Source organism: Hemitrygon akajei, unplaced genomic scaffold, assembly GCF_048418815.1.
Source record: "Hemitrygon akajei unplaced genomic scaffold, sHemAka1.3 Scf000118, whole genome shotgun sequence".
In the NCBI taxonomy this organism is placed as follows: domain Eukaryota; kingdom Metazoa; phylum Chordata; class Chondrichthyes; order Myliobatiformes; family Dasyatidae; genus Hemitrygon; species Hemitrygon akajei.
In genome coordinates this window covers 1,860,525-1,885,200 of record NW_027332004.1, presented here as the reverse complement: position 1 = coordinate 1,885,200, position 24,676 = coordinate 1,860,525, and the positions used below count along the sequence as shown (strand labels likewise).

The 24,676-nt window shown below is 43.3% G+C and overlaps 1 protein-coding gene across 1 annotated transcript in view; it reads left to right on the top strand.

The window, feature by feature from the left end:
• LOC140723557 (NACHT, LRR and PYD domains-containing protein 3-like) overlaps window positions 1–24,676 on the top strand; it is a 141,083-nt gene that overhangs the window by 15,287 nt on the left and 101,120 nt on the right. Inside the window, exons 5-7 of the mRNA XM_073038129.1 lie at window positions 2,025–2,120; window positions 7,554–7,649; window positions 13,084–13,179. Of these exons, the coding sequence (XP_072894230.1) occupies window positions 2,025–2,120; window positions 7,554–7,649; window positions 13,084–13,179 (288 nt within the window). The remainder of the gene's footprint in view (window positions 1–2,024; window positions 2,121–7,553; window positions 7,650–13,083; window positions 13,180–24,676) is intronic.

Below are 24,676 nucleotides of genomic sequence, written 5' to 3'. Positions count from 1 at the left end.
ACATGTATTAAGAGTCTTACCATTAATACTATATTCTGCCATCATATTTGATCTACCAAAATGAACCACATCACACTTATCTGGGCTGAACTCCATCTGCCACTTCTCAGCCCAGTTTTGCATCCTATCAATGTCCCGCTGTAACCTCTGACAGCTCTGCACACTATCCACAATACCCCCAACCATTGTAACATCAGAAAATGTAATAAACCTTTCCCTCCACTTCCTAATCCAGGTTATTTCTAAAAAGATTATGAAGAGAAGGGGAGCCATAAAAATTCCCTGAGGCACACCACTGATTACCACCCACCATTCGGAATATGAGCATTCTCCAACCGCTCTTCGCCTTTTGTGGGCAAGCCATTTCTGGACCCACAAATCAATGCCCCCTCTGATCCCATGCATCCATGCTTTGCTGTGTTATGTCACAATCATCTTAAAATGCGTTGACAATTCCCTTACTTTATAAGATGCCCCAAGTGCTTCCTGCTGTAGTTATTGTGGAAATAGGGAATTATCATGAAATACAATAACAAGTCACTGATTCCTTTGGCTATTGAAAGCTGCAATGATACACTTGACTTCCGGTGTAGCGTTGAGCAAGCCTCTGCTAACAACAGACTCATTTGAAGTCAAATGTCCCAGCATTACCTTTAATTAAGATCTAACAAGCAAATACGAACCAATAAGTTTTATTTACTTACCCATCATGTAATGGCATTCACAATGCCATTAGTTTCACTATAATTATGGAGAAGGATAGGACTGGACTAAGGGTTGAGATTTTTGATTGGAGAAAGGCTAACTTTGAGGCGATGCGGAAGGATTTAGAAGGAGTGTATTGGGGCAATTTGTTTTATGGGAAGAATGTAATACAGAAATGGCGGTCATTTAAAGGTGAAATTTTGAGGGTACAGAATCTTTATATTCCTGTCAGGTTGAAAGGAAAGGGTAAAAGCTTGAGAGAGCCATGTTTTTCAAGGGATATTGGAAACTTAGTTAGGAAAAAGAGAGATAACTACAATAAAAATAGGCAGCATTGAGTAAATGAGGTGCTCGAGGAATATAAAGAATGTTAGAAGAATCTTAAGAGAGAAATTAGAAATGCTAAAAGAAGATATGAGGTTGCTTTGGCAAGTAAGGCGAAAATAAATCCAAAGTATTTCTACAGTTATATTAATAGCAAAAGGTTAGTGAGGGATAAAATTGCTCCCTTAGTGAATCAGAGTGGACAGCTATGTGGTGAGCTCAAAGAGTTGTTTGTGTAGTTGTTTCCGAATGCATATGGAGGGAGGTAAAATGAGGACAATCGTCATGGCTAATCAGCGATGGCATCACGCTACAGGAACGGAGGACATCATGGAGGGACCGTCTACAGACTCAGTGTGGATGAGGGTCAGTAGCAGGAAGGAGAAAGAACTTTGTAATATTATTTGCTTGGTTTTATTTTCTTTGATTAAGTGATTAATATACTTTAGACGAATTTAAGCTCGCCGTCGACAATTATGTTTTCACTACAGTCAGACATAAATTTGTAATATATGAAATCTGTCCCTTATACTATGTCTATTTTGGATGGCATTAATATTTTAATTTTAATATACGTAACTGCAAAATGGAGGATAGGGTCAAGGGTTATTAGTTTAGCATGTGGCCAGCCTATTGTTCGGTGTCTTTCTAACTTTGCAGGAGTGGGGTGGCCACTAGAATAGTTCCATTTTCTCGATTGGTGGTTCTTTTCATGCAATATTTTTCGCAAATGCGTCACGCCTTCCAGTTATTCCCGTGGTCAGCATTGTATGGTTAGGCAGCATTGTCTCTGTACTGCTGCTCTATTGCTCTATGACCCTATCAGTTGGATGCGCAGGTATCACTGGACAGATTCACACATGACATCGAAGTTAATGATAACGGGGAATGTTTGGCTCTTGAGCCAAATGCTGCGCTGATACGGCGGTTGGAGATACTATCATATTTGCAAAGTCATCGTTTTCTGTCTGACTCAGCATGTTTTTGTAATTCAGAGCATCACCAGCCGGAGGAGCTTTCCTGCACCGGGACCACAGTGGAGAAAGAAGACGACAATCAGCAATCGTCAGTCACAGTCAGAATGGCTACAGGTATGTTCACTGGGATCTTTACGAATAAAATTCTGTCCTGTTGGTGCACAATAGTTCAGATGAAGAAACTTACACTAGCCCTAACGGAGCATAAAAAAGTTTCATGACGTATATTCACTGATCCCACTGGTAAAGCTGCATTAAGTAATGAATCAATTCAACAGTTCCAGAGCAGTGACCTGACACCGGTAATGGTGGAATCCTCCACTCACTATTCAAATCTTCAGTTGAGTGAAAGGAGCAAGGACTCTTGAATCAGGTGGCTGTGAGTGAAACACAGGAATGCAACAGCTGTCTGGTGCGTTGTGTAAAACTCCAGGGTCAGTTTCGGCTTCCCCTCTAGACAGGCACTGACAACTCCAGCTTTCATTTTTAAAACTCAGAGCCAAATGATTTGAGCATTTCTCGGATTTCAGAAATTTTCTGTTCCCTCTGTAGCCGAGCCGAGAAAATTGCCAGCGTTTAGAATTGCTGAGGATCAGGAGATCCTTCATTGTAGATATATTTGTGTACTGTTTCGGTGTTTTAATATCAGTATCTGGGCTATAGAGAAATGGTGATCGTGGGTTTCTCAAAAGACGTTTAAGGAGCAGCAATGCTGACAGGGCACTGAGAATCTAAAATAGCAGGAGATGAACATCCGGACCAATGTAATGTCATTGGTGAGTAGAATTAAAGTTAATCCCACGGCATTTCATGAGGCTAAATCCATCGGGTAACACGCAAACTGATGGGGGAACTCAGCAGGTCAGGCAACATAGATGGAGGGAAATTAATAATTTATGTCCGAGCCAAGTCTCTGAATAAGACAATGTGCATTCGATCTAAACTCCTATAATTGAAATATTCGGTCTGTAATCCCCAGTGCTAATAGAACCGTCCAGTATACTCGCCCTATCAGCAGGTTATAAACGTTACAAGACTTCTGTGCAAGTTTATTCTGTGCTGCAGCTAATGAGGATAAACATGATAATTATCGATTCCACACTTAGCTACCAGTAATCTTTGAAGTATTAGAAGTTTAAAGTTCACTTTCGTTTAAACAATGTTCATCTGCGTCACCATATATAGCACGGACATTCATTTTCTTGCAGGCGAGCTAGTCAACTGGATATGAAATTGGCTATGCGGAAGGATTCGGGGTGTTAATAATAGAGTGCTATTAAATTTGCACACTTGTGGCAGTGGTGTGGGTGGGCGCTAGGTCTACTGTTTTTTCTCTCTCTTAATGATTTGGTAGATAAAGTTGTCAATACCGTTCGTAAGTTGAAAAATGACATCAGAATCGGTGGCATAATAGGGTTATATAAGATTATAAGGAGACTGAGACGAACGTGGAAAGTGCACTCTGGAATAGATTCACTTTGTAAAGTTGAATCAGAGCAGGAGTTGCACAGTGAATATTAGGGCCCTGGAAATTGTTGTAGAACAGGGGGAGTCAAGAGTACAGATGCACGATTCCCTGGACCTGTTTATACACATCGGTAGGACACAGGAACGAAATCAAACAGTGCCCCATGATGCTGGAGATCTACACTAAAAACTGCTTAAAGTCATTCTGAAGAAAGCTGGTAAACCTCATTTTATTAATTTGCAACTCTCCCCTAGCCGTTCCTTACCTGCTGAGCGATTCTAGCAATTGCACTTACTTTTAATTACATTCACCCTCGATTGGCTTAAAACTCCTGGAAATGGGAAACGCACCGACGCTCGTTTTGTGATGGTAGAACAGTAAAGAACCACAGAATTTCCCTGAGACGTAGACTTTTATCAAGTTGCCTGTTATTCCTGGATTGTATTCAGTACCGTTCTAAGTTCAAAGTTCATATATTACGAAGGTATCTATACTATATACTCCCTCGAGGTTCGTCAAATTTCACAAAGCCACAAAACAAAAAAAGAAAATCAATGGAACCAATCAAAATAAGACCGTCAAACACCCAATGTGCGGTGGGACGGGGTAGGGGATGTGTGTGAAGGTAAGGAAATAACATTCAGAACAGATGTTCACGAAAGTGCGCCACGAGGCCGGTCATCAGAGCAGCCGCACTATCAAACTATTAGCTGCAGGCCACAGCCTCAGTTCAGCGCAGGGATGAGGAAACTTGGAGGAACAGTTACCTGAACCAGGCGGTCCTTCACCTCCGGCACCGATACACTGACCTTTTCAATCTGGCCGGCGCTTAAATCGGCCAAAGGTGGCATCGTTCCTCACTTTCGGGCTCGGGCCCTGCGGCTTCGATACACTCTGTCCCCGGACCTGAAGTCTGGATTTGACATGTAGCCGGCTTTTGAATTTTGACACAGTGCTTAAGTCGGTCAAATTCGAGTTTAACCTTCTTTCGGGGTCGGGTGCTGGGGCCATCGCCTCGTCCCGGTTGTGCCGCATCGAGTCGCCTTCGTATCCGCTACAGCTATTGCAAAGAGTAGGCTTACATCTCGCTCTCTGGTATGTGCGCGCCGCCTTGATTCAGCCCGACGTAATTTCGAGACTTCACACTGCAAAATGCCAGGCGGTTTAAATGCTCGTCTGCGAAAGGGAAGTTATAAGTTATTGATTGCAGAGATTATGTCCAAGAAAAGATGTGTGATTAATACAATAATGTACAGTTCTGTTTATCACCTGCAAGTCGTTGCCAACGCGTCACTAGAGGCATCTCATACCAGACAGTAGAGTTGTTGCTTACACCACAGAAAAGAATGATAGACTTTATGTACACGGAACATTTGAAGGTTTTAGCCCTGTACTCAATGGAGTTAGGGCGGGGGGGGGGGGGGGGGGTTGGCGGGAGTGTAGTTAGTTATTATATCTACCGAATGCTAAAAAGCCTGGAAGCTCTACAAACCTATGCAAGAGTCTCTTCACAGACCCATCGAATCCGCCTCCACCAACGTCGCCGGCTGCCTATTCCACGCCCTCACCATTCTCTTACCCCTGGCATCTGCTAAGTACGTACTTCCAAGCTGCTTAAAACTGTGCCCTCTCGTGGTACCCATTTCACCCCAGGGAAAAAGCCTCCGGCTATCCACGCAATCAATGCCTCTCGTAATCATATAAACTTCTATCAGGTCTCCTCCCATCTTTCGACTCTCCAAGGAGAAAAAAGCTGCGTTCACTCAGCCTATTCTCATAATCCATAATCCAGGCAACATCCTTGTAAATCTCATCTGCACACTTTCTATGGTTTCCACCTCCTTCCTGTAGTGAGGCGACCAGAACTGAGCACAGTACACCAAGTGGTGTCTGACCAGTGTCCAATATAGCTGTAACATTATCTCTCATCTCCTGAACTCAATCCCACGGTTGATGAAGGCCAATACACCGTATGGCCTCTTAACCACAGAGTCAAACTGTGCAGCAGCTTTGAGTGTCTTATGGACTCGGACCCCAAGTTCCCTTTGATCCACCACATGTATTAAGAGTCTTACCATTAATACTATATTCTGCCATCATATTTGATCTACCAAAATGAACCACATCACACTTATCTGGGCTGAACTCCATCTGCCACTTCTCAGCCCAGTTTTGCATCCTATCAATGTCCCGCTGTAACCTCTGACAGCTCTGCACACTATCCACAATACCCCCAACCATTGTAACATCAGAAAATGTAATAAACCTTTCCCTCCACTTCCTAATCCAGGTTATTTCTAAAAAGATTATGAAGAGAAGGGGAGCCATAAAAAGTCCCTGAGGCACACCACTGATTACCACCCACCATTCGGAATATGAGCATTCTCCAACCGCTCTTCGCCTTTTGTGGGCAAGCCATTTCTGGACCCACAAATCAATGCCCCCTCTGATCCCATGCATCCATGCTTTGCTGTGTTATGTCACAATCATCTTAAAATGCGTTGACAATTCCCTTACTTTATAAGATGCCCCAAGTGCTTCCTGCTGTAGTTATTGTGGAAATAGGGAATTATCATGAAATACAATAACAAGTCACTGATTCCTTTGGCTATTGAAAGCTGCAATGATACACTTGACTTCCGGTGTAGCGTTGAGCAAGCCTCTGCTAACAACAGACTCATTTGAAGTCAAATGTCCCAGCATTACCTTTAATTAAGATCTAACAAGCAAATACGAACCAATAAGTTTTATTTACTTACCCATCATGTAATGGCATTCACAATGCCATTAGTTTCAATATAATTATGGAGAAGGATAGGACTGGACTAAGGGTTGAGATTTTTGATTGGAGAAAGGCTAACTTTGAGGCGATGCGGAAGGATTTAGAAGGAGTGTATTGGGGCAATTTGTTTTATGGGAAGAATGTAATACAGAAATGGCGGTCATTTAAAGGTGAAATTTTGAGGGTACAGAATCTTTATATTCCTGTCAGGTTGAAAGGAAAGGGTAAAAGCTTGAGAGAGCCATGTTTTTCAAGGGATATTGGAAACTTAGTTAGGAAAAAGAGAGATAACTACAATAAAAATAGGCAGCATTGAGTAAATGAGGTGCTCGAGGAATATAAAGAATGTTAGAAGAATCTTAAGAGAGAAATTAGAAATGCTAAAAGAAGATATGAGGTTGCTTTGGCAAGTAAGGCGAAAATAAATCCAAAGTATTTCTACAGTTATATTAATAGCAAAAGGTTAGTGAGGGATAAAATTGCTCCCTTAGTGAATCAGAGTGGACAGCTATGTGGTGAGCTCAAAGAGTTGTTTGTGTAGTTGTTTCCGAATGCATATGGAGGGAGGTAAAATGAGGACAATCGTCATGGCTAATCAGCGATGGCATCACGCTACAGGAACGGAGGACATCATGGAGGGACCGTCTACAGACTCAGTGTGGATGAGGGTCAGTAGCAGGAAGGAGAAAGAACTTTGTAATATTATTTGCTTGGTTTTATTTTCTTTGATTAAGTGATTAATATACTTTAGACGAATTTAAGCTCGCCGTCGACAATTATGTTTTCACTACAGTCAGACATAAATTTGTAATATATGAAATCTGTCCCTTATACTATGTCTATTTTGGATGGCATTAATATTTTAATTTTAATATACGTAACTGCAAAATGGAGGATAGGGTCAAGGGTTATTAGTTTAGCATGTGGCCAGCCTATTGTTCGGTGTCTTTCTAACTTTGCAGGAGTGGGGTGGCCACTAGAATAGTTCCATTTTCTCGATTGGTGGTTCTTTTCATGCAATATTTTTCGCAAATGCGTCACGCCTTCCAGTTATTCCCGTGGTCAGCATTGTATGGTTAGGCAGCATTGTCTCTGTACTGCTGCTCTATTGCTCTATGACCCTATCAGTTGGATGCGCAGGTATCACTGGACAGATTCACACATGACATCGAAGTTAATGATAACGGGGAATGTTTGGCTCTTGAGCCAAATGCTGCGCTGATACGGCGGTTGGAGATACTATCATATTTGCAAAGTCATCGTTTTCTGTCTGACTCAGCATGTTTTTGTAATTCAGAGCATCACCAGCCGGAGGAGCTTTCCTGCACCGGGACCACAGTGGAGAAAGAAGACGACAATCAGCAATCGTCAGTCACAGTCAGAATGGCTACAGGTATGTTCACTGGGATCTTTACGAATAAAATTCTGTCCTGTTGGTGCACAATAGTTCAGATGAAGAAACTTACACTAGCCCTAACGGAGCATAAAAAAGTTTCATGACGTATATTCACTGATCCCACTGGTAAAGCTGCATTAAGTAATGAATCAATTCAACAGTTCCAGAGCAGTGACCTGACACCGGTAATGGTGGAATCCTCCACTCACCATTCAAATCTTCAGTTGAGTGAAAGGAGCAAGGACTCTTGAATCAGGTGGCTGTGAGTGAAACACAGGAATGCAACAGCTGTCTGGTGCGTTGTGTAAAACTCCAGGGTCAGTTTCGGCTTCCCCTCTAGACAGGCACTGACAACTCCAGCTTTCATTTTTAAAACTCAGAGCCAAATGATTTGAGCATTTCTCGGATTTCAGAAATTTTCTGTTCCCTCTGTAGCCGAGCCGAGAAAATTGCCAGCGTTTAGAATTGCTGAGGATCAGGAGATCCTTCATTGTAGATATATTTGTGTACTGTTTCGGTGTTTTAATATCAGTATCTGGGCTATAGAGAAATGGTGATCGTGGGTTTCTCAAAAGACGTTTAAGGAGCAGCAATGCTGACAGGGCACTGAGAATCTAAAATAGCAGGAGATGAACATCCGGACCAATGTAATGTCATTGGTGAGTAGAATTAAAGTTAATCCCACGGCATTTCATGAGGCTAAATCCATCGGGTAACACGCAAACTGATGGGGGAACTCAGCAGGTCAGGCAACATAGATGGAGGGAAATTAATAATTTATGTCCGAGCCAAGTCTCTGAATAAGACAATGTGCATTCGATCTAAACTCCTATAATTGAAATATTCGGTCTGTAATCCCCAGTGCTAATAGAACCGTCCAGTATACTCGCCCTATCAGCAGGTTATAAACGTTACAAGACCTCTGTGCAAGTTTATTCTGTGCTGCAGCTAATGAGGATAAACATGATAATTATCGATTCCACACTTAGCTACCAGTAATCTTTGAAGTATTAGAAGTTTAAAGTTCACTTTCGTTTAAACAATGTTCATCTGCGTCACCATATATAGCACGGACATTCATTTTCTTGCAGGCGAGCTAGTCAACTGGATATGAAATTGGCTATGCGGAAGGATTCGGGGTGTTAATAATAGAGTGCTATTAAATTTGCACACTTGTGGCAGTGGTGTGGGTGGGCGCTAGGTCTACTGTTTTTTCTCTCTCTTAATGATTTGGTAGATAAAGTTGTCAATACCGTTCGTAAGTTGAAAAATGACATCAGAATCGGTGGCATAATAGGGTTATATAAGATTATAAGGAGACTGAGACGAACGTGGAAAGTGCACTCTGGAATAGATTCACTTTGTAAAGTTGAATCAGAGCAGGAGTTGCACAGTGAATATTAGGGCCCTGGAAATTGTTGTAGAACAGGGGGAGTCAAGAGTACAGATGCACGATTCCCTGGACCTGTTTATACACATCGGTAGGACACAGGAACGAAATCAAACAGTGCCCCATGATGCTGGAGATCTACACTAAAAACTGCTTAAAGTCATTCTGAAGAAAGCTGGTAAACCTCATTTTATTAATTTGCAACTCTCCCCTAGCCGTTCCTTACCGGCTGAGCGATTCTAGCAATTGCACTTACTTTTAATTACATTCACCCTCGATTGGCTTAAAACTCCTGGAAATGGGAAACGCACCGACGCTCGTTTTGTGATGGTAGAACAGTAAAGAACCACAGAATTTCCCTGAGACGTAGACTTTTATCAAGTTGCCTGTTATTCCTGGATTGTATTCAGTACCGTTCTAAGTTCAAAGTTCATATATTACGAAGGTATCTATACTATATACTCCCTCGAGGTTCGTCAAATTTCACAAAGCCACAAAACAAAAAAAGAAAATCAATGGAACCAATCAAAATAAGACCGTCAAACACCCAATGTGCGGTGGGACGGGGTAGGGGATGTGTGTGAAGGTAAGGAAATAACATTCAGAACAGATGTTCACGAAAGTGCGCCACGAGGCCGGTCATCAGAGCAGCCGCACTATCAAACTATTAGCTGCAGGCCACAGCCTCAGTTCAGCGCAGGGATGAGGAAACTTGGAGGAACAGTTACCTGAACCAGGCGGTCCTTCACCTCCGGCAACGATACACTGACCTTTTCAATCTGGTCCGGCGCTTAAATCGGCCAAAGGTGGCATCGTTCCTCACTTTCGGGCTCGGGCCCTGCGGCTTCGATACACTCTGTCCCCGGACCTGAAGTCTGGATTTGACATGTAGCCGGCTTTTGAATTTTGACACAGTGCTTAAGTCGGTCAAATTCGAGTTTAACCTTCTTTCGGGGTCGGGTGCTGGGGCCATCGCCTCGTCCCGGTTGTGCCGCATCGAGTCGCCTTCGTATCCGCTACAGCTATTGCAAAGAGTAGGCTTACATCTCGCTCTCTGGTATGTGCGCGCCGCCTTGATTCAGCCCGACGTAATTTCGAGACTTCACACTGCAAAATGCCAGGCGGTTTAAATGCTCGTCTGCGAAAGGGAAGTTATAAGTTATTGATTGCAGAGATTATGTCCAAGAAAAGATGTGTGATTAATACAATAATGTACAGTTCTGTTTATCACCTGCAAGTCGTTGCCAACGCGTCACTAGAGGCATCTCATACCAGACAGTAGAGTTGTTGCTTACACCACAGAAAAGAATGATAGACTTTATGTACACGGAACATTTGAAGGTTTTAGCCCTGTACTCAATGGAGTTAGGGCGGGGGGGGGGGGGGGGTGGGCGGGAGTGTAGTTAGTTATTATATCTACCGAATGCTAAAAAGCCTGGAAGCTCTACAAACCTATGCAAGAGTCTCTTCACAGACCCATCGAATCCGCCTCCACCAACGTCGCCGGCTGCCTATTCCACGCCCTCACCATTCTCTTACCCCTGGCATCTGCTAAGTACGTACTTCCAAGCTGCTTAAAACTGTGCCCTCTCGTGGTACCCATTTCACCCCAGGGAAAAAGCCTCCGGCTATCCACGCAATCAATGCCTCTCGTAATCATATAAACTTCTATCAGGTCTCCTCCCATCTTTCGACTCTCCAAGGAGAAAAAAGCTGCGTTCACTCAGCCTATTCTCATAATCCATAATCCAGGCAACATCCTTGTAAATCTCATCTGCACACTTTCTATGGTTTCCACCTCCTTCCTGTAGTGAGGCGACCAGAACTGAGCACAGTACACCAAGTGGTGTCTGACCAGTGTCCAATATAGCTGTAACATTATCTCTCATCTCCTGAACTCAATCCCACGGTTGATGAAGGCCAATACACCGTATGGCCTCTTAACCACAGAGTCAAACTGTGCAGCAGCTTTGAGTGGCTTATGGACTCGGACCCCAAGTTCCCTTTGATCCTCCACATGTATTAAGAGTCTTACCATTAATACTATATTCTGCCATCATATTTGATCTACCAAAATGAACCACATCACACTTATCTGGGCTGAACTCCATCTGCCACTTCTCAGCCCAGTTTTGCATCCTATCAATGTCCCGCTGTAACCTCTGACAGCTCTGCACACTATCCACAATACCCCCAACCATTGTAACATCAGAAAATGTAATAAACCTTTCCCTCCACTTCCTAATCCAGGTTATTTCTAAAAAGATTATGAAGAGAAGGGGAGCCATAAAAAGTCCCTGAGGCACACCACTGATTACCACCCACCATTCGGAATATGAGCATTCTCCAACCGCTCTTCGCCTTTTGTGGGCAAGCCATTTCTGGACCCACAAATCAATGCCCCCTCTGATCCCATGCATCCATGCTTTGCTGTGTTATGTCACAATCATCTTAAAATGCGTTGACAATTCCCTTACTTTATAAGATGCCCCAAGTGCTTCCTGCTGTAGTTATTGTGGAAATAGGGAATTATCATGAAATACAATAACAAGTCACTGATTCCTTTGGCTATTGAAAGCTGCAATGATACACTTGACTTCCGGTGTAGCGTTGAGCAAGCCTCTGCTAACAACAGACTCATTTGAAGTCAAATGTCCCAGCATTACCTTTAATTAAGATCTAACAAGCAAATACGAACCAATAAGTTTTATTTACTTACCCATCATGTAATGGCATTCACAATGCCATTAGTTTCAATATAATTATGGAGAAGGATAGGACTGGACTAAGGGTTGAGATTTTTGATTGGAGAAAGGCTAACTTTGAGGCGATGCGGAAGGATTTAGAAGTAGTGTATTGGGGCAATTTGTTTTATGGGAAGAATGTAATACAGAAATGGCGGTCATTTAAAGGTGAAATTTTGAGGGTACAGAATCTTTATATTCCTGTCAGGTTGAAAGGAAAGGGTAAAAGCTTGAGAGAGCCATGTTTTTCAAGGGATATTGGAAACTTAGTTAGGAAAAAGAGAGATAACTACAATAAAAATAGGCAGCATTGAGTAAATGAGGTGCTCAAGGAATATAAAGAATGTTAGAAGAATCTTAAGAGAGAAATTAGAAATGCTAAAAGAAGATATGAGGTTGCTTTGGCAAGTAAGGCGAAAATAAATCCAAAGGATTTCTACAGTTATATTTATAGCAAAAGGTTAGTGAGGGATAAAATTGCTCCCTTAGTGAATCAGAGTGGACAGCTATGTGGTGAGCTCAAAGAGTTGTTTGTGTAGTTGTTTCCGAATACATATGGAGGTAGGTAAAATGAGGACAATCGTCATGGCTAATCAGCGATGGCATCACGCTACAGGAACGGAGGACATCATGGAGGGACCGTCTACAGACTCAGTGTGGATGAGGGTCAGTAGCAGGAAGGAGAAAGAAATTGTAGTAATATTTGCTTGGTTTTATTTTCTTTGAATAAGTGATTAATATACTTTAGACGAATTTAAGATGGCTGTCGACAATTATGTTTTTACTACTGTCAGTCATAACATTGTAATATTTGAAATCTGCTTGTCCCTTTTACTATGTCTATTTTGTGTGGGATTAATATTTAAATTTTAATATACGTAGCTGCAAAATTTAGGATAGGGTCAAGGGTTATTAGTTTAGCATGTGGCCAGCCTATTGTTCGGTGTCTTTCTAACTTTGCGGGAGTGGGGTGGCCACTAGAATAGTTCCATTTTCTCGATTGGTGGTTATTTTGTTGCATTAATTTTCACAAATGCGTCACTTCTTCCAGTTCTACCCGTGGTCAGCATTGGCTCTTTCGGCAGAAGGGTCTGTACTGGTGCTCTATTGCTGTATAACCAGATCAATTTGGATGCGCAGGTATCACTGGACAGATTGACACATGACTTGGAAGTTAATGATAACGGGGAATGTTTGGCTCTTGAGCCAAATGCTGCGCTGATACAGGGGTTGGAGATACTATCATATTTGCAAAGTCATCGTTTTCTGTCTGACTCAGCATGTTTTTGTAATTCAGAGCATCACCAGCCGGAGGAGCTTTCCTGCACCGGGACCACAGTGGAGAAAGAAGACGACAATCAGCAATCGTCAGTCACAGTCAGAATGGCTACAGGTATGTTCACTGGGATCTTTACGAATAAAATTCTGTCCTGTTGGTGCACAATAGTTCAGATGAAGAAACTTACACTAGCCCTAACGGAGCATAAAAAAGTTTCATGACGTATATTCACTGATCCCACTGGTAAAGCTGCATTAAGTAATGAATCAATTCAACAGTTCCAGAGCAGTGACCTGACACCGGTAATGGTGGAATCCTCCACTCACTATTCAAATCTTCAGTTGAGTGAAAGGAGCAAGGACTCTTGAATCAGGTGGCTGTGAGTGAAACACAGGAATGCAACAGCTGTCTTTTGGTGACTGCACGATTCCCTGGAACTGTTGATACATATCTGTAGGACACAGGAAGAATGTCATTAAGATGGAAAAACCACAGAAAATATTCCAGAGGATATTACCTGGAGTGAAGCTATTGAGCTATAAAGGGGAATGGGGACAATCCTGGACTGTTCTCCCTTTTGCAGAGTTAACTGGCTGACTTGCTGTTGTGGAAATATGTTAAACCACGGTCTATGTGTCCTTATCCTGGGGAAGAAGCAGAAATAGTAGTTTCCCATTTGAACTTCCCATTAGTGGAGATGGAATGTATTGGTGGTGTATTCCAGCTTGGTAGTTGAAATGAGCGTATGAACAAGTGAAGGTAGAATGAGTGCCCGTGGTGACGAGAGAAGTTTAGACAAACTTCTAAAGAAAAACATTGGAGAGGATCGCGACCGGATGGATCACATACTGTTATGGAAAGACGAATGCTCCGGTTTGCCAGAAGTGGCGGATATAACTCAGGCCATTACAGGAAAAGCCTTCCTGACAACTGTAACCTCCTCACCAAGGAGGGCTGTCACAGGGAAGCAGCATCTATCAACAAGTAGCTCCGCCATCCAGACCATACACTCTCCTCACTTCTGCCATCGGGCAGGTGGTACAGGAAACTTTGGTCTCACACTGACAGGATCAGGAATAGTTGCTGCCCTTGGTCTATCAGGATCCTAAAACAGTGTGGATAACCTCACTCACCGCAACACTGAACTGATCACTGAACACAACCCAAGCAGGATCAATGACTCTTATTCTCATATCCGTTATTTATTTATCTACCGCTGTGTCTGTTTACTGCATTTACAAAGCTTTTGTTTGCAGATTGTTTACTTGTCAGTCTTTTTTCTCTAATCTTCCATGGATTCTATTGTGTATATTTCTTTAACTGTGAAAATACGTATACCTAACGTATATTGACAATTAATTAATTTTGACCATTGACAACGGTCGTGGAGAAAGCATTGCAGGTCAATGGCCTCACCGACAATGCAGGGTGACCCTTTAAACAGAAAGGAAAATAGTGAGGGTAAATCTTCGTAAGTTTTACAAATCCTTATTACGGTGGAAACACTAGAAGATGTAAAAATCAGTAGGATTTGTAATTTGTTGACAGGATGAGGGTATCTCTGTGAGGAAGATGAAACAGATTTCTGAGAGTACTCCGGAATCATTCTGGCCACTGAGGATACTGTATTTTTCCCAGGATTTCCGTGTTGAAATGATCTGCCACCTGACTTTAAACTTCCAGAGGCTTTGATGGGAAACCCGGTATAATTAAAGTCCAACTGTTTCTGCATTTGGACTGTGCTCATCTCTGTGATTCCAGGTGAAGTAAAACAGAGATTAGTCTGGAAATGAGTCCTTCGACACAGATAATTCATGCTGATCTAATTGGCTTTGTGCTTGCCCGATTTCCCAGCAGCTTTCGCCAAATTTCCCTCCAAGACTACTTCTCTTTATTTTCCTGCCAACGTCTTGTGAACTTTGCAATTATATTTGTGTTTGGAGCCTCCTCTCACTGCACGTAATTTATACCCATCACCCGTCACATGAACAAATGCATTTTTTGACCCTTTTAAATATATGCACTGTGTTGACGCGTGGCCTAGTGGATAAAGCATCGATCTAGAGATCTGAAGGTCACAGGTCCGAGCCTCAGCTGCGGCAGTGTGTTGTGCCCTTGAACAAACACATTTCTTTGCGAAGACACCGGTGTTCTAGTGCCCTTCCCTTGGACAACATCGCTGGCGTGGAAAGCGGATGGCTTGCAGCTTGGGCTACTGCCTGTCTCCCGTACATCCTTGCCCAGGCCTGCGCCCTGGAAACCTAACCTATACATGGCAATCTAACCTATATACATCAAGGTCAACCTTGAAGGTCAAACTGCCCCATGTAATCCAAAACACAACGCACTCAACCTGTACCTTACTGGTTATTCCCCAGTGCACTCTTTTCAGCTTAATCACATCCTTCCTCTAGTTTAGCAACAAGAACTGCACACAAAAATTTCTAAGCAATACGTTGCCAATGATCTATATACTTGTTACGTGATGATCATCATCCAGGAGACGGGATGGGACCCAGGGAACCGGCCATCACCAGCCTCAAGCTATTGGTCAGTCTGTTTACCAGGTGACTGGAGAGTGGGCATCTCAATGGAATGGTCAGTTTGTGACCCAGGGGACTGCGCAGTGTGCGTCACAAGAGAACGGTCAGTCTGTGACCCAGGGGTTTTGACAGTGTGTGTCTCAATGTAATGGTCGCTGTTCTACCCAAGTGTCCGGACAGTATGTTGCACAGTGGACTAAGAAGAGTGTGAGCTAGCCGATTGGATAGTAAGTAATCCAATGGCTGGTGATATACCACTTTGTGATATTTGCTTGTGAGAGATGATCACAGTGTTATTTTCCAGTATCACCAGACACTGTTTCATTAAGATTCTCTGGTCATCCGTTTGTTCAACTACCTCTTTCAATCGGGGCCCGACTGCGCAAGCACGTGGACGTCAGCCAGTTAGAACAACGAGGAGAGTTTAAAAGTCAGAAGGCTTTACAGAGCGGGCAACGAAGGAGCGGGTGATGGAGAAGAAGGAGACAGAATAGTAAGGCTTTGGATCAACGGGGCTTAGACGATAATGAGTTGAGGCAAGGTAGGTTGCCTGTGTAGAATTAGAGACAGGAGGAATGTGTGTGAGGCCGTTGGTCTGTGGTGGGTGCCAGATGTGGGACGTCCTGGAGTCTCCCAGCGACACGTGCGTCGAGCTGCAGCTCCTTAGGGACTGGGTTAGGGAACTGGAGATGCAGCTCGATGGCCTTCGTCGGGTCAGGGAGAGTGAGGAGATGATAGATAGGAGCTATAGGCATGTAGTTACACCAGGGCCTCGGGAGTAACAATCAGGAAAGGGAAGGGAAAGAGTCAGAGATTAGACAATACCCCTGTGGCTGTACCCCTTGACAATAAGTACTCCTGTTTGAGTACTGTTGGGGGGTATGGCCTAGCTGGGGGAAGCAATAGTGGCTGCGCGTCCGGCAGAGAGACAGGCCCTCTGGCTCAGAAGGGTAAGGAGAAGAAGAAGATAGCAGTAGTGACAGGGGACTTTATAGTTAGGTGGTCAGACAGGCGATTCTGTGGACGCAGGAAAGAAACACGGGTGGTTGTTTGCCTCCCAGGTGCCAGGATCCGGGATGTTTCTGATCGCAAGCACAATACCCTGAAGTGGGATGGAGAACAGCCCGAGATAGAGGTACATATTGGTACCAACGACATAGGTAGGAAAAGGGAGGAGGTCTTGAAAACAGATTACAGGGAGTTAGGAAGCAAGTTGACGAGCAGGACCACAAAGGTTGTGATCTCGGGATTACTGCCTTTGCCACGCGACAGTGAGAATAGGAATAGAACATAAAATAGTACAGCGCATTACAGGCCCTTCGGCCCACAATGTTGTGCCGACAGTCAAACCCTGCCTCCCATATAACCCCCACCTTAAATTCCTCCATATACCTATCTAGTAGTCTCTTAAACTTCTCTAGTGTATCTGCCACCACCACTGACTGAGGCAGTGCATTCCACGCATCAACCACTCTCTGAGTGACAAACATTCCTCTAATATCCCCCTTGAACTTTCCTCCTCTCACTTTAAAGCCATGCCTTCTTGTACTGAGCAGTGGTGCCCTGGGGAAGAGGCGCTGGCTATCCACTCTAACTATTCCTCTTAAAATCTTGTACACCTCTATAATGTCTCCTCTCATCCTCCTTCTCTCCAAAGAGTAAAGCCCTCGCTCCCTAATCTCTGATCATAATCCATACTCTCTAAATCAGGCAGAATCCTGGTAAATCCCCTTTGTACCCTTTCCAATGCTTCCACAGCCTTCCTATAGTAAGGCGACCAGAACTGGACACAGTACTCCAACTGTGGCCGAACCAGAGTTTTATAGAGCTGCATCATTACATCGCGACTTTTAAACTCTATCCCACGACTTATGAAAGCTAACACCCCATAAGCTTTCTTAACTACCCTATCTACCTGTGAGGCAACTTTCAGGGATCTGTGGACATGTACCCTCAGATCCTTCTGCTCCTCAACATTATACTCCTTGCATTAAAATAGATACATCTCAAATCATCGGTCTGAGCGCATCCCTTCTCTATCACCTGCCTATCCTCCTTCTCATACTGCTTACATGCTTTCTCTATTTCTGACACACCACCTCTTCCCCAGCCTTTTCTGTTCGGTTCCCACCCCTCAACAATTCTAGTTTAAACTCTCCCCAGTAGCCTTAACAAACCTCCCCTAATGATGCAAGAGAATCAACAGAATGAGGAGAAAAAACTATTGAGTATCCATCATATACTGCAGTTTCCAAACTCGCTAGCAAAAGACACAACAAAAATGGTCTGACGTTCCACAATTTTGTACTTTAACTAATCAGCAGATTAACAATGCTAAATTGTCATTGCCAAGAAACATGACACATGTAAGTAAAAAATGAAGTTAAATCAGTGCCTCTATCTAGTCAATTCGAAGACTCCCTTAACGTGCAAATGAAAACAGTGGCCTACAAGACCCTAAGCAGTTTTGAAATCTATTACACCATTGGCATTCTCTCATAGCAGACATATAAAAACTTATTTTGTGAAAATTGAATAAGCTTTGTATGACTGTACTTTATCTTTATTTTGTTTATACATTCTAATTAATTTTAAAATTAAAATTTTAAAACTTACTAAATGGCACTTTTTATATCATTACCAAGTATCCTGCCACTTACTTTAGGATGAGGATATTTAGAATAGGATGAGGTGCAGGATAAATGCGTGGCTGAGGGATTTGAGCTGAGGGCAGGGATTCAGATTTCTGGATCTCTGGGACCTCTTTTGGGGCGGCGTGACCTGTAGAAAAAGGAAGGGTTACAATTGAATACCAGGGGGACCAATAATAGGTTAGAGCGTGGATCAGTACTTGGAATTATAATATTGTGGCCATTACAGACACTTGGATGGCTCAGGGGCAAGAATTGTTACTTCGAGTGCCAGGCTTCAGATGTTTCGAAAAGGATAGTGAGGGAGGCAAAAGAGGTGAAGGGTGTGGCACTGTTGATTAGAGATAGTGTCACGGCTGCAGAAAAAGGAGGAAGTCATGGAGGGATTGTTTACGAAGACTTTTTGGGTGCAAGTTAGGAACGGGGGGTGGCGGTCAATAAATCTACCAGGTGTTTTTTTCATAGACCAGCCAATAGTGACAGGGACATCAAGGAGCAGATAGGGTGACAGATTAATAACAGGGTTCTTGTGGTGGGACATATTAATTACCCAAATATTGATTGGCATCTCTCTAGAGTGAGGGGTTTAGATGGGGTGGAGTTTCTTCGGTATGTTCAGGCAGGTTTCTTGACACAATATGTAAATAAGCCTACAAGAAGTGAGGCTGTACGTGATCTGATATTGGGAAATGAACCTGGTCAGTGAGAGAGCATTTTGAAGATGATTCTATCTTCTTTGGAGAGGGATAGCATTGGAGAGGGATAGGAACAGACAAGTTAGGTAAACTTTTAATTGGAGTAGGGGAAATATGAGGATATCAGGCAGGAACTTGGAAGCGATGTTCTCAGTGAAAATGTACGGCAGAAATGTGGCAAATGTTCAGGGGATAGTTGCGTGGAGTTTTACATCGGTACTTTCAAATGAGACATGGAAAGGATGGTAGGGTACAGGATCCATGGTGCACAAAGTCTGTTGAAAATCTAATCAAGAAGAAAAGAAGAGCTATGAAAGGTTCAAAAAACTAGGTAATGATAGGAATCTAGAAGATTATAAGGCTAGCAGGAAGAAGCTTAAGAATGAAACAAGGAGAGCCAGAAAGGGCCATGAGAAGGCCTTGGCGGAGGGAAACTCCCAAGGCATTCTACAAGTATGTGAAAACCCAGAGGATAAGATGTGAGAGAATAAGACTAATGAAGTGTGACAGTGGAAATGTGCTTAATGAACCGGAGGAGATAGCAGAGGTACTTAATGAATACTTTGCTTCAGTATTCACTACGGAAAAGGTTCTTAGTGATTGTAGATAGATAGATAGATAGATAGATAGATACTTTATTCATCCCCATGGGGAAATTCAACTTTTTTCCAATGTCCCATACACTTGTTGTAGCAAAACTAATTACATACAATACTTAACTCAGTAAAAAAAAATATGATATGCATCTAAATCACCATCTCAAAAAGCATTAATAATAGCTTTAAAAAGTTCTTATGTCCTGGCGGTAGAATTGTAAAGCCTAATGGCATTGGGGAGTATTGACCTCTTCATCCTGTCTGAGGAGCATTGCATCGATAGTAACCTGTCGCTGAAACTGCTTCTCTGTCTCTGGATGGTGCTATGTAGAGGATGTTCAGAGTTATCCATAATTGACCGTAGCCTACTCAGCGCCCTTCGCTCAGCTACCGATGTTAAACTCTCCAGTACTTTGCCCACGACAGAGCCCGCCTTCCTTACCAGCTTATTAAGACGTGAGGCGTCCCTCTTCTTAATGCTTCCTCCCCAACACGCCACCACAAAGAAGAGGGCGCTCTCCACAACTGACCTATAGAACATCTTCAGCATCTCACTACAGATATTGAATGACGCCAACCTTCTTAGGAAGTACATTCGACTCTGTGCCTTCCTACACAAGGCATCTGTGTTGGCAGTCCAGTCTAGCTTCTCGTCTAACTGTACTCCCAGATACTTGTAGGTCTTAACCTGCTCCACACATTCTCCATTAATGATCACTGGCTCCATATGAGGCCTAGATCTCCTAAAGTCCACCACCATCTCCTTGGTCTTGGTGATATTGAGACGCAGGTAGTTTGAGTTTGCAGGTAGTTTGTAGGGATGACTTGTAATGATTCCGGAGGACTGGCGGATTGAGGATATTCTCCCTTATTCAAGAAATGGAGTAGAGATATCCAAGGAAATTATAGACCAGGGAGTCTGACTACAGTGGTTGGCAAGTTGATGGAAAATATTCTGAGAGGCAGGATTTATGAACATTTGGAGATTTATAACATGGTTAGGAATAGTCAGCATGGCTTTGTCGAAAGCAGGCTCTGCCTTACGAGCCTGATTTAAATTTTTGAGGATGTAATAAATGTAGAGCGGTAGATGTAGTGTATATGGATTTCAGCAAGACATTAGATAATGTACCCCATGCAAGGCTAATTGAGAAAGTAAGGAGGCATGGGATCCAAGGGGCCATTGCTTTGTGGATCCAGAATTGGTCTGCCCACAGGCAAAGAGTGGCTGTAGATGGGTCATGTTCTACATGGCGGCCGGTGACCAGTGTTGTGTCTCAGGGATCTGTTCTGGGACCCCTACTCTTCGTGATTTTTTAAAATGACCTAGATAAGAAAGTGGTGGGTTGGGTTAGTAAAGTTCCTGATGACACAAAGGTTGGCGGTCTTGTGGATAGTGTGGAGGACTGTCAAAGGTTACAGTGGGACATTGCTAGGATGCAGAACTGGGCTAAAAAATAGCAGATGGAGTTCAACCCTGATAGGTGTGAGATGGATTATTTTGGTAGTTCAAATAGGATAGCAGAATATAGTATTAACGGTAAAACTCTTGACAGTGTGGAGGATCAGAGGGATCGTGGGGTCTGAGTCCATAAGACACTCAAAGCTGCTGCACAGTTTGACTCTGTGGTTAAGAGGCCATACGGTGTATTGGCCTTCATCAACCGTGGGATTGAGTTTAGGAGCCGCGAGGTTATTTTGCAGCTATGTAGGACTCTGGTCAGACCCTAGTTGGATTACTGTGCTCAGTTCTGGTCGCCTCACTACAGGAATGATGTGGAAACCATAGAAAGGGTGCAGAGGAGATTTACAAGGATGTTGCCTGGATTGGGGAGCATGCCTTATGAGAATAGGTTCAGTGAACTCGGCTTTTTCTCCTTGAAGCGACGGAGGATGAGAGGTGACCTGATAAAGTTGTTTAAGATGATGAGAAGCATTGATCGGGTGGATAGTCAGAGGCTTTTTCCCAGGGTCAACAGGGAACAGGAAAGCAGGAAACAACAGGAAGGGGCACTGTTTCAAACTTATTGGAAGTAGATAGAGAGCAGATGGCAGGGGTATTTTTTTTTTTACGTGGAGAGAGTTGAGTGCGTGGAATGGGCTGCCGGCGATGCGGATGCAATAGGGTCTTTTAAGAGATTTCTCTATAGATATCTGGAGCCTAGAAAAGTAGTGTGCTATGGGTAATAAATTCTAACGTAAGGACATGTTAGTCACAGCGTTGTGGGCCGCTATTGTGCTGTAGGCTTTCGATGTTTCTATCGCATAGTCATTGTCTATCCTGTTCTTTTTCTGGGCGTGGAATCACTGGTTCATCGGGGTGGTCACCTGGCAGGAGGTGTGGTTCACATTCACCAGCACAGTCCCACTCCAAATCTGGTCAGCCAGAGTGTCGGCTCTATTGCAGATACCCATTGTGAATCCTTATTCTTCTCGGCTTTAAATCACTCCTGTATGACCTGTATGAATATACAGGTATCATGATCCTATATGATTTCCTCCATCATTTATTTCAGGTGGGGGAAATCAGGTACAGAAAACATTCAATAATTTTTTACCAGACAACATACCGACAGAAGATCACCGGGATACAGAAACCAAGACACCAACGCAGGGCCAGATTGAGAGCATTGTCCCGGATGAATACAGTGCCGCCACAGATGAGCGAGATCAGAGTCTGCCAAGAAAGAGGGGCCTGACAGACACTGATCAGGACCCTGGAAAATAGCCTGACTTTAAAAATTACCTAGTATTACACATATTCCTCTATTTTTATAAGCACTATGTACCTGTCCAGAAGTCTCTTAAAAGACCCTATCGTATCCGTCTCCACCACTGCTGCCGGCAGCCCATTCCACGCACTCACCACTCTGTATGTAAAAAAAAACTTACACCTGATATTTCCTTTTACCTACTTCCAAGCACCTTAATACTGTGCCCTCTTGTGGTAGCCATTTCAGCCCTGTGGAAATAAAAAAAAACTCTGACTATCCACAGGATCCTCGTATAACTCTTTCATTCCTGGAATCATCTCATCATCTTGGACACATCTATCAGGTCAGCTCTCATCCTCCGTCGTCCCAAGGAGAAAAGGCCGAGTTCAATCTATTCTTATAAGGCATACTCCACAATCCAGGCAACATCCTTGTAATTCTCCTCTGAATTCTTTCGATGGTTTCCATATCATTCCTCTAGTGAGGCGACAAGAACTGAGGTCAGTACTCCAAATGGTGTCTGACAAGTGTTCAATAGAGCTAAAATATTACCTCTCGGCTACTAAACACAGTCCCATGATTGATGAAGGCCAATACACCGTACGCCTTCTTAATCACAGATTCAACCTGTGCAGCTGCTTTGAACGTCCTATGGACTCGAACAGCAAGATCCCTCTGATCCTCCACACTGCCAAGAGTGTTACCATTAGTACAATATTCTGCCATCCTATTTGACCTAACAAAATGAACCACCTCACACCTAACTGGGTTCAACTCCATCTGCCACTTCTCAGTCCAGTTTCGCATCCTATCAATGTCCTGTTGAAACCTCTGACAGCTCTGCACACTGTCCACAGCACTGCCAACCGTTGTGTCATCAGCAAGTTTACTAAACCTTCCTTCCACTTCCCCATCCAGGTGATTTATAAAAGCCACGAAGAGTAAGGGTCCCAGAACAGATCCCTCAGGTTCACCACTGGTCACTGACCTCCATGCAGAATATGACCAGTCTACAGCCACTCTTTGCTAATTCTGGATCCACAGAACAATGACCCCTTCCTTTGTCAATAAGCCTTGCATGGAGTACCTTATCAAATGCCTTGCTGAAATCCTTATACACTACATCTATAGATCTACCTTCATCAATCTGTTTGCTCTCATCCTCAAACAATTCAATCAGGCTCGTAAAACCTACCTTTGACAAAGCCATGCTGAATATTTGTAATCATATTATGCCTCTCCTAATGTTCATAAATCTTGCCTCAGGATTTTTTGCATCAAGTAAGACTCACCGATCAGTAATTTCCTCAGCTATCTCTCCTCACTTTCTGAAATAAGGGAATTGCATCTGCATCCTTACAATCCTCCAAATCCTCTCCCATTCCCATTGATGATGAAGAGATCATCGCCAGAGACTCAACAATCTCCTCTCTCACCTCCCACAGTAGCTTAGGGTCATCCCGACCGGTCCCGGGGACTTATCCAACTTGGTGCTTGCAATAAGCTCCAGCTCATCCTTGTTCTTCATGTCTGTATGCTAAGCGTTTCAGTCTGCTGCAAGTGATCCCTACAATCGCCAGAATCCTTTTCCGTAGTGAATACTGAAGCAAAGTATTCATTAAGTACCTCTACTATCTCCTCCAGTTCTATACACACTTTTCCAGTATCACACTTGATTGGTCCTATTCTCTCACGTCCTATCCTCTTGCTCTTCACATATTTGTAGAATGCCTTGGGGTTTTCCTTAATACTGTCTGCCAAGGCCTTCTCATGGACATTTCTGGCTCTTCTAATTTCATTCTTAAGCTCCTTCCTGCTAGTCTTGTAATCTTCCAGATTTCTATCATTACCTCGTTTTTCGAACCTTTCGTAAGCTCTTCTTTTCTTCGTGAATAGATGTATAACTGGCTTTGTACACCACGGTTTTTTGGACCCTACCATCCTTCCCCTGTCTCAGTGGAACTTACCTATGCAGAACTCCACGCAAACAACCCGTCAACATTTGCCACATTTCTGCCGTATATTTCCCTGAGTACTTCTGTTCCCAATTTATGCTTCCAAGTTCCGCCTGATCGCCTCATATTTCCTATTACTCCAATTTTACCTTTCCTAACTTGTCTGTTCCTGTCCCTCTCCAATGCTATGGTAAATGAGACGGTGTTGTTGATTCTGATGAATTCTTCACTCCTGGTCCAAACACACTGGGAATCCCCACACACCCCAGGCAGACTCCTGATATACTGTATCATTCAGACCAAGTGATTTATATCACTTCAGACATTTCAGCCTTTAAAACAGCTTCTTCTCCGTAATAGCAACTACGCTCACTTCTGCACAATTACACTCTTAACTATCCTGCATTCCGCTGGAACAGCAATGCAAAAAACTAATTGAGTTTGTCTGCTATTCCTG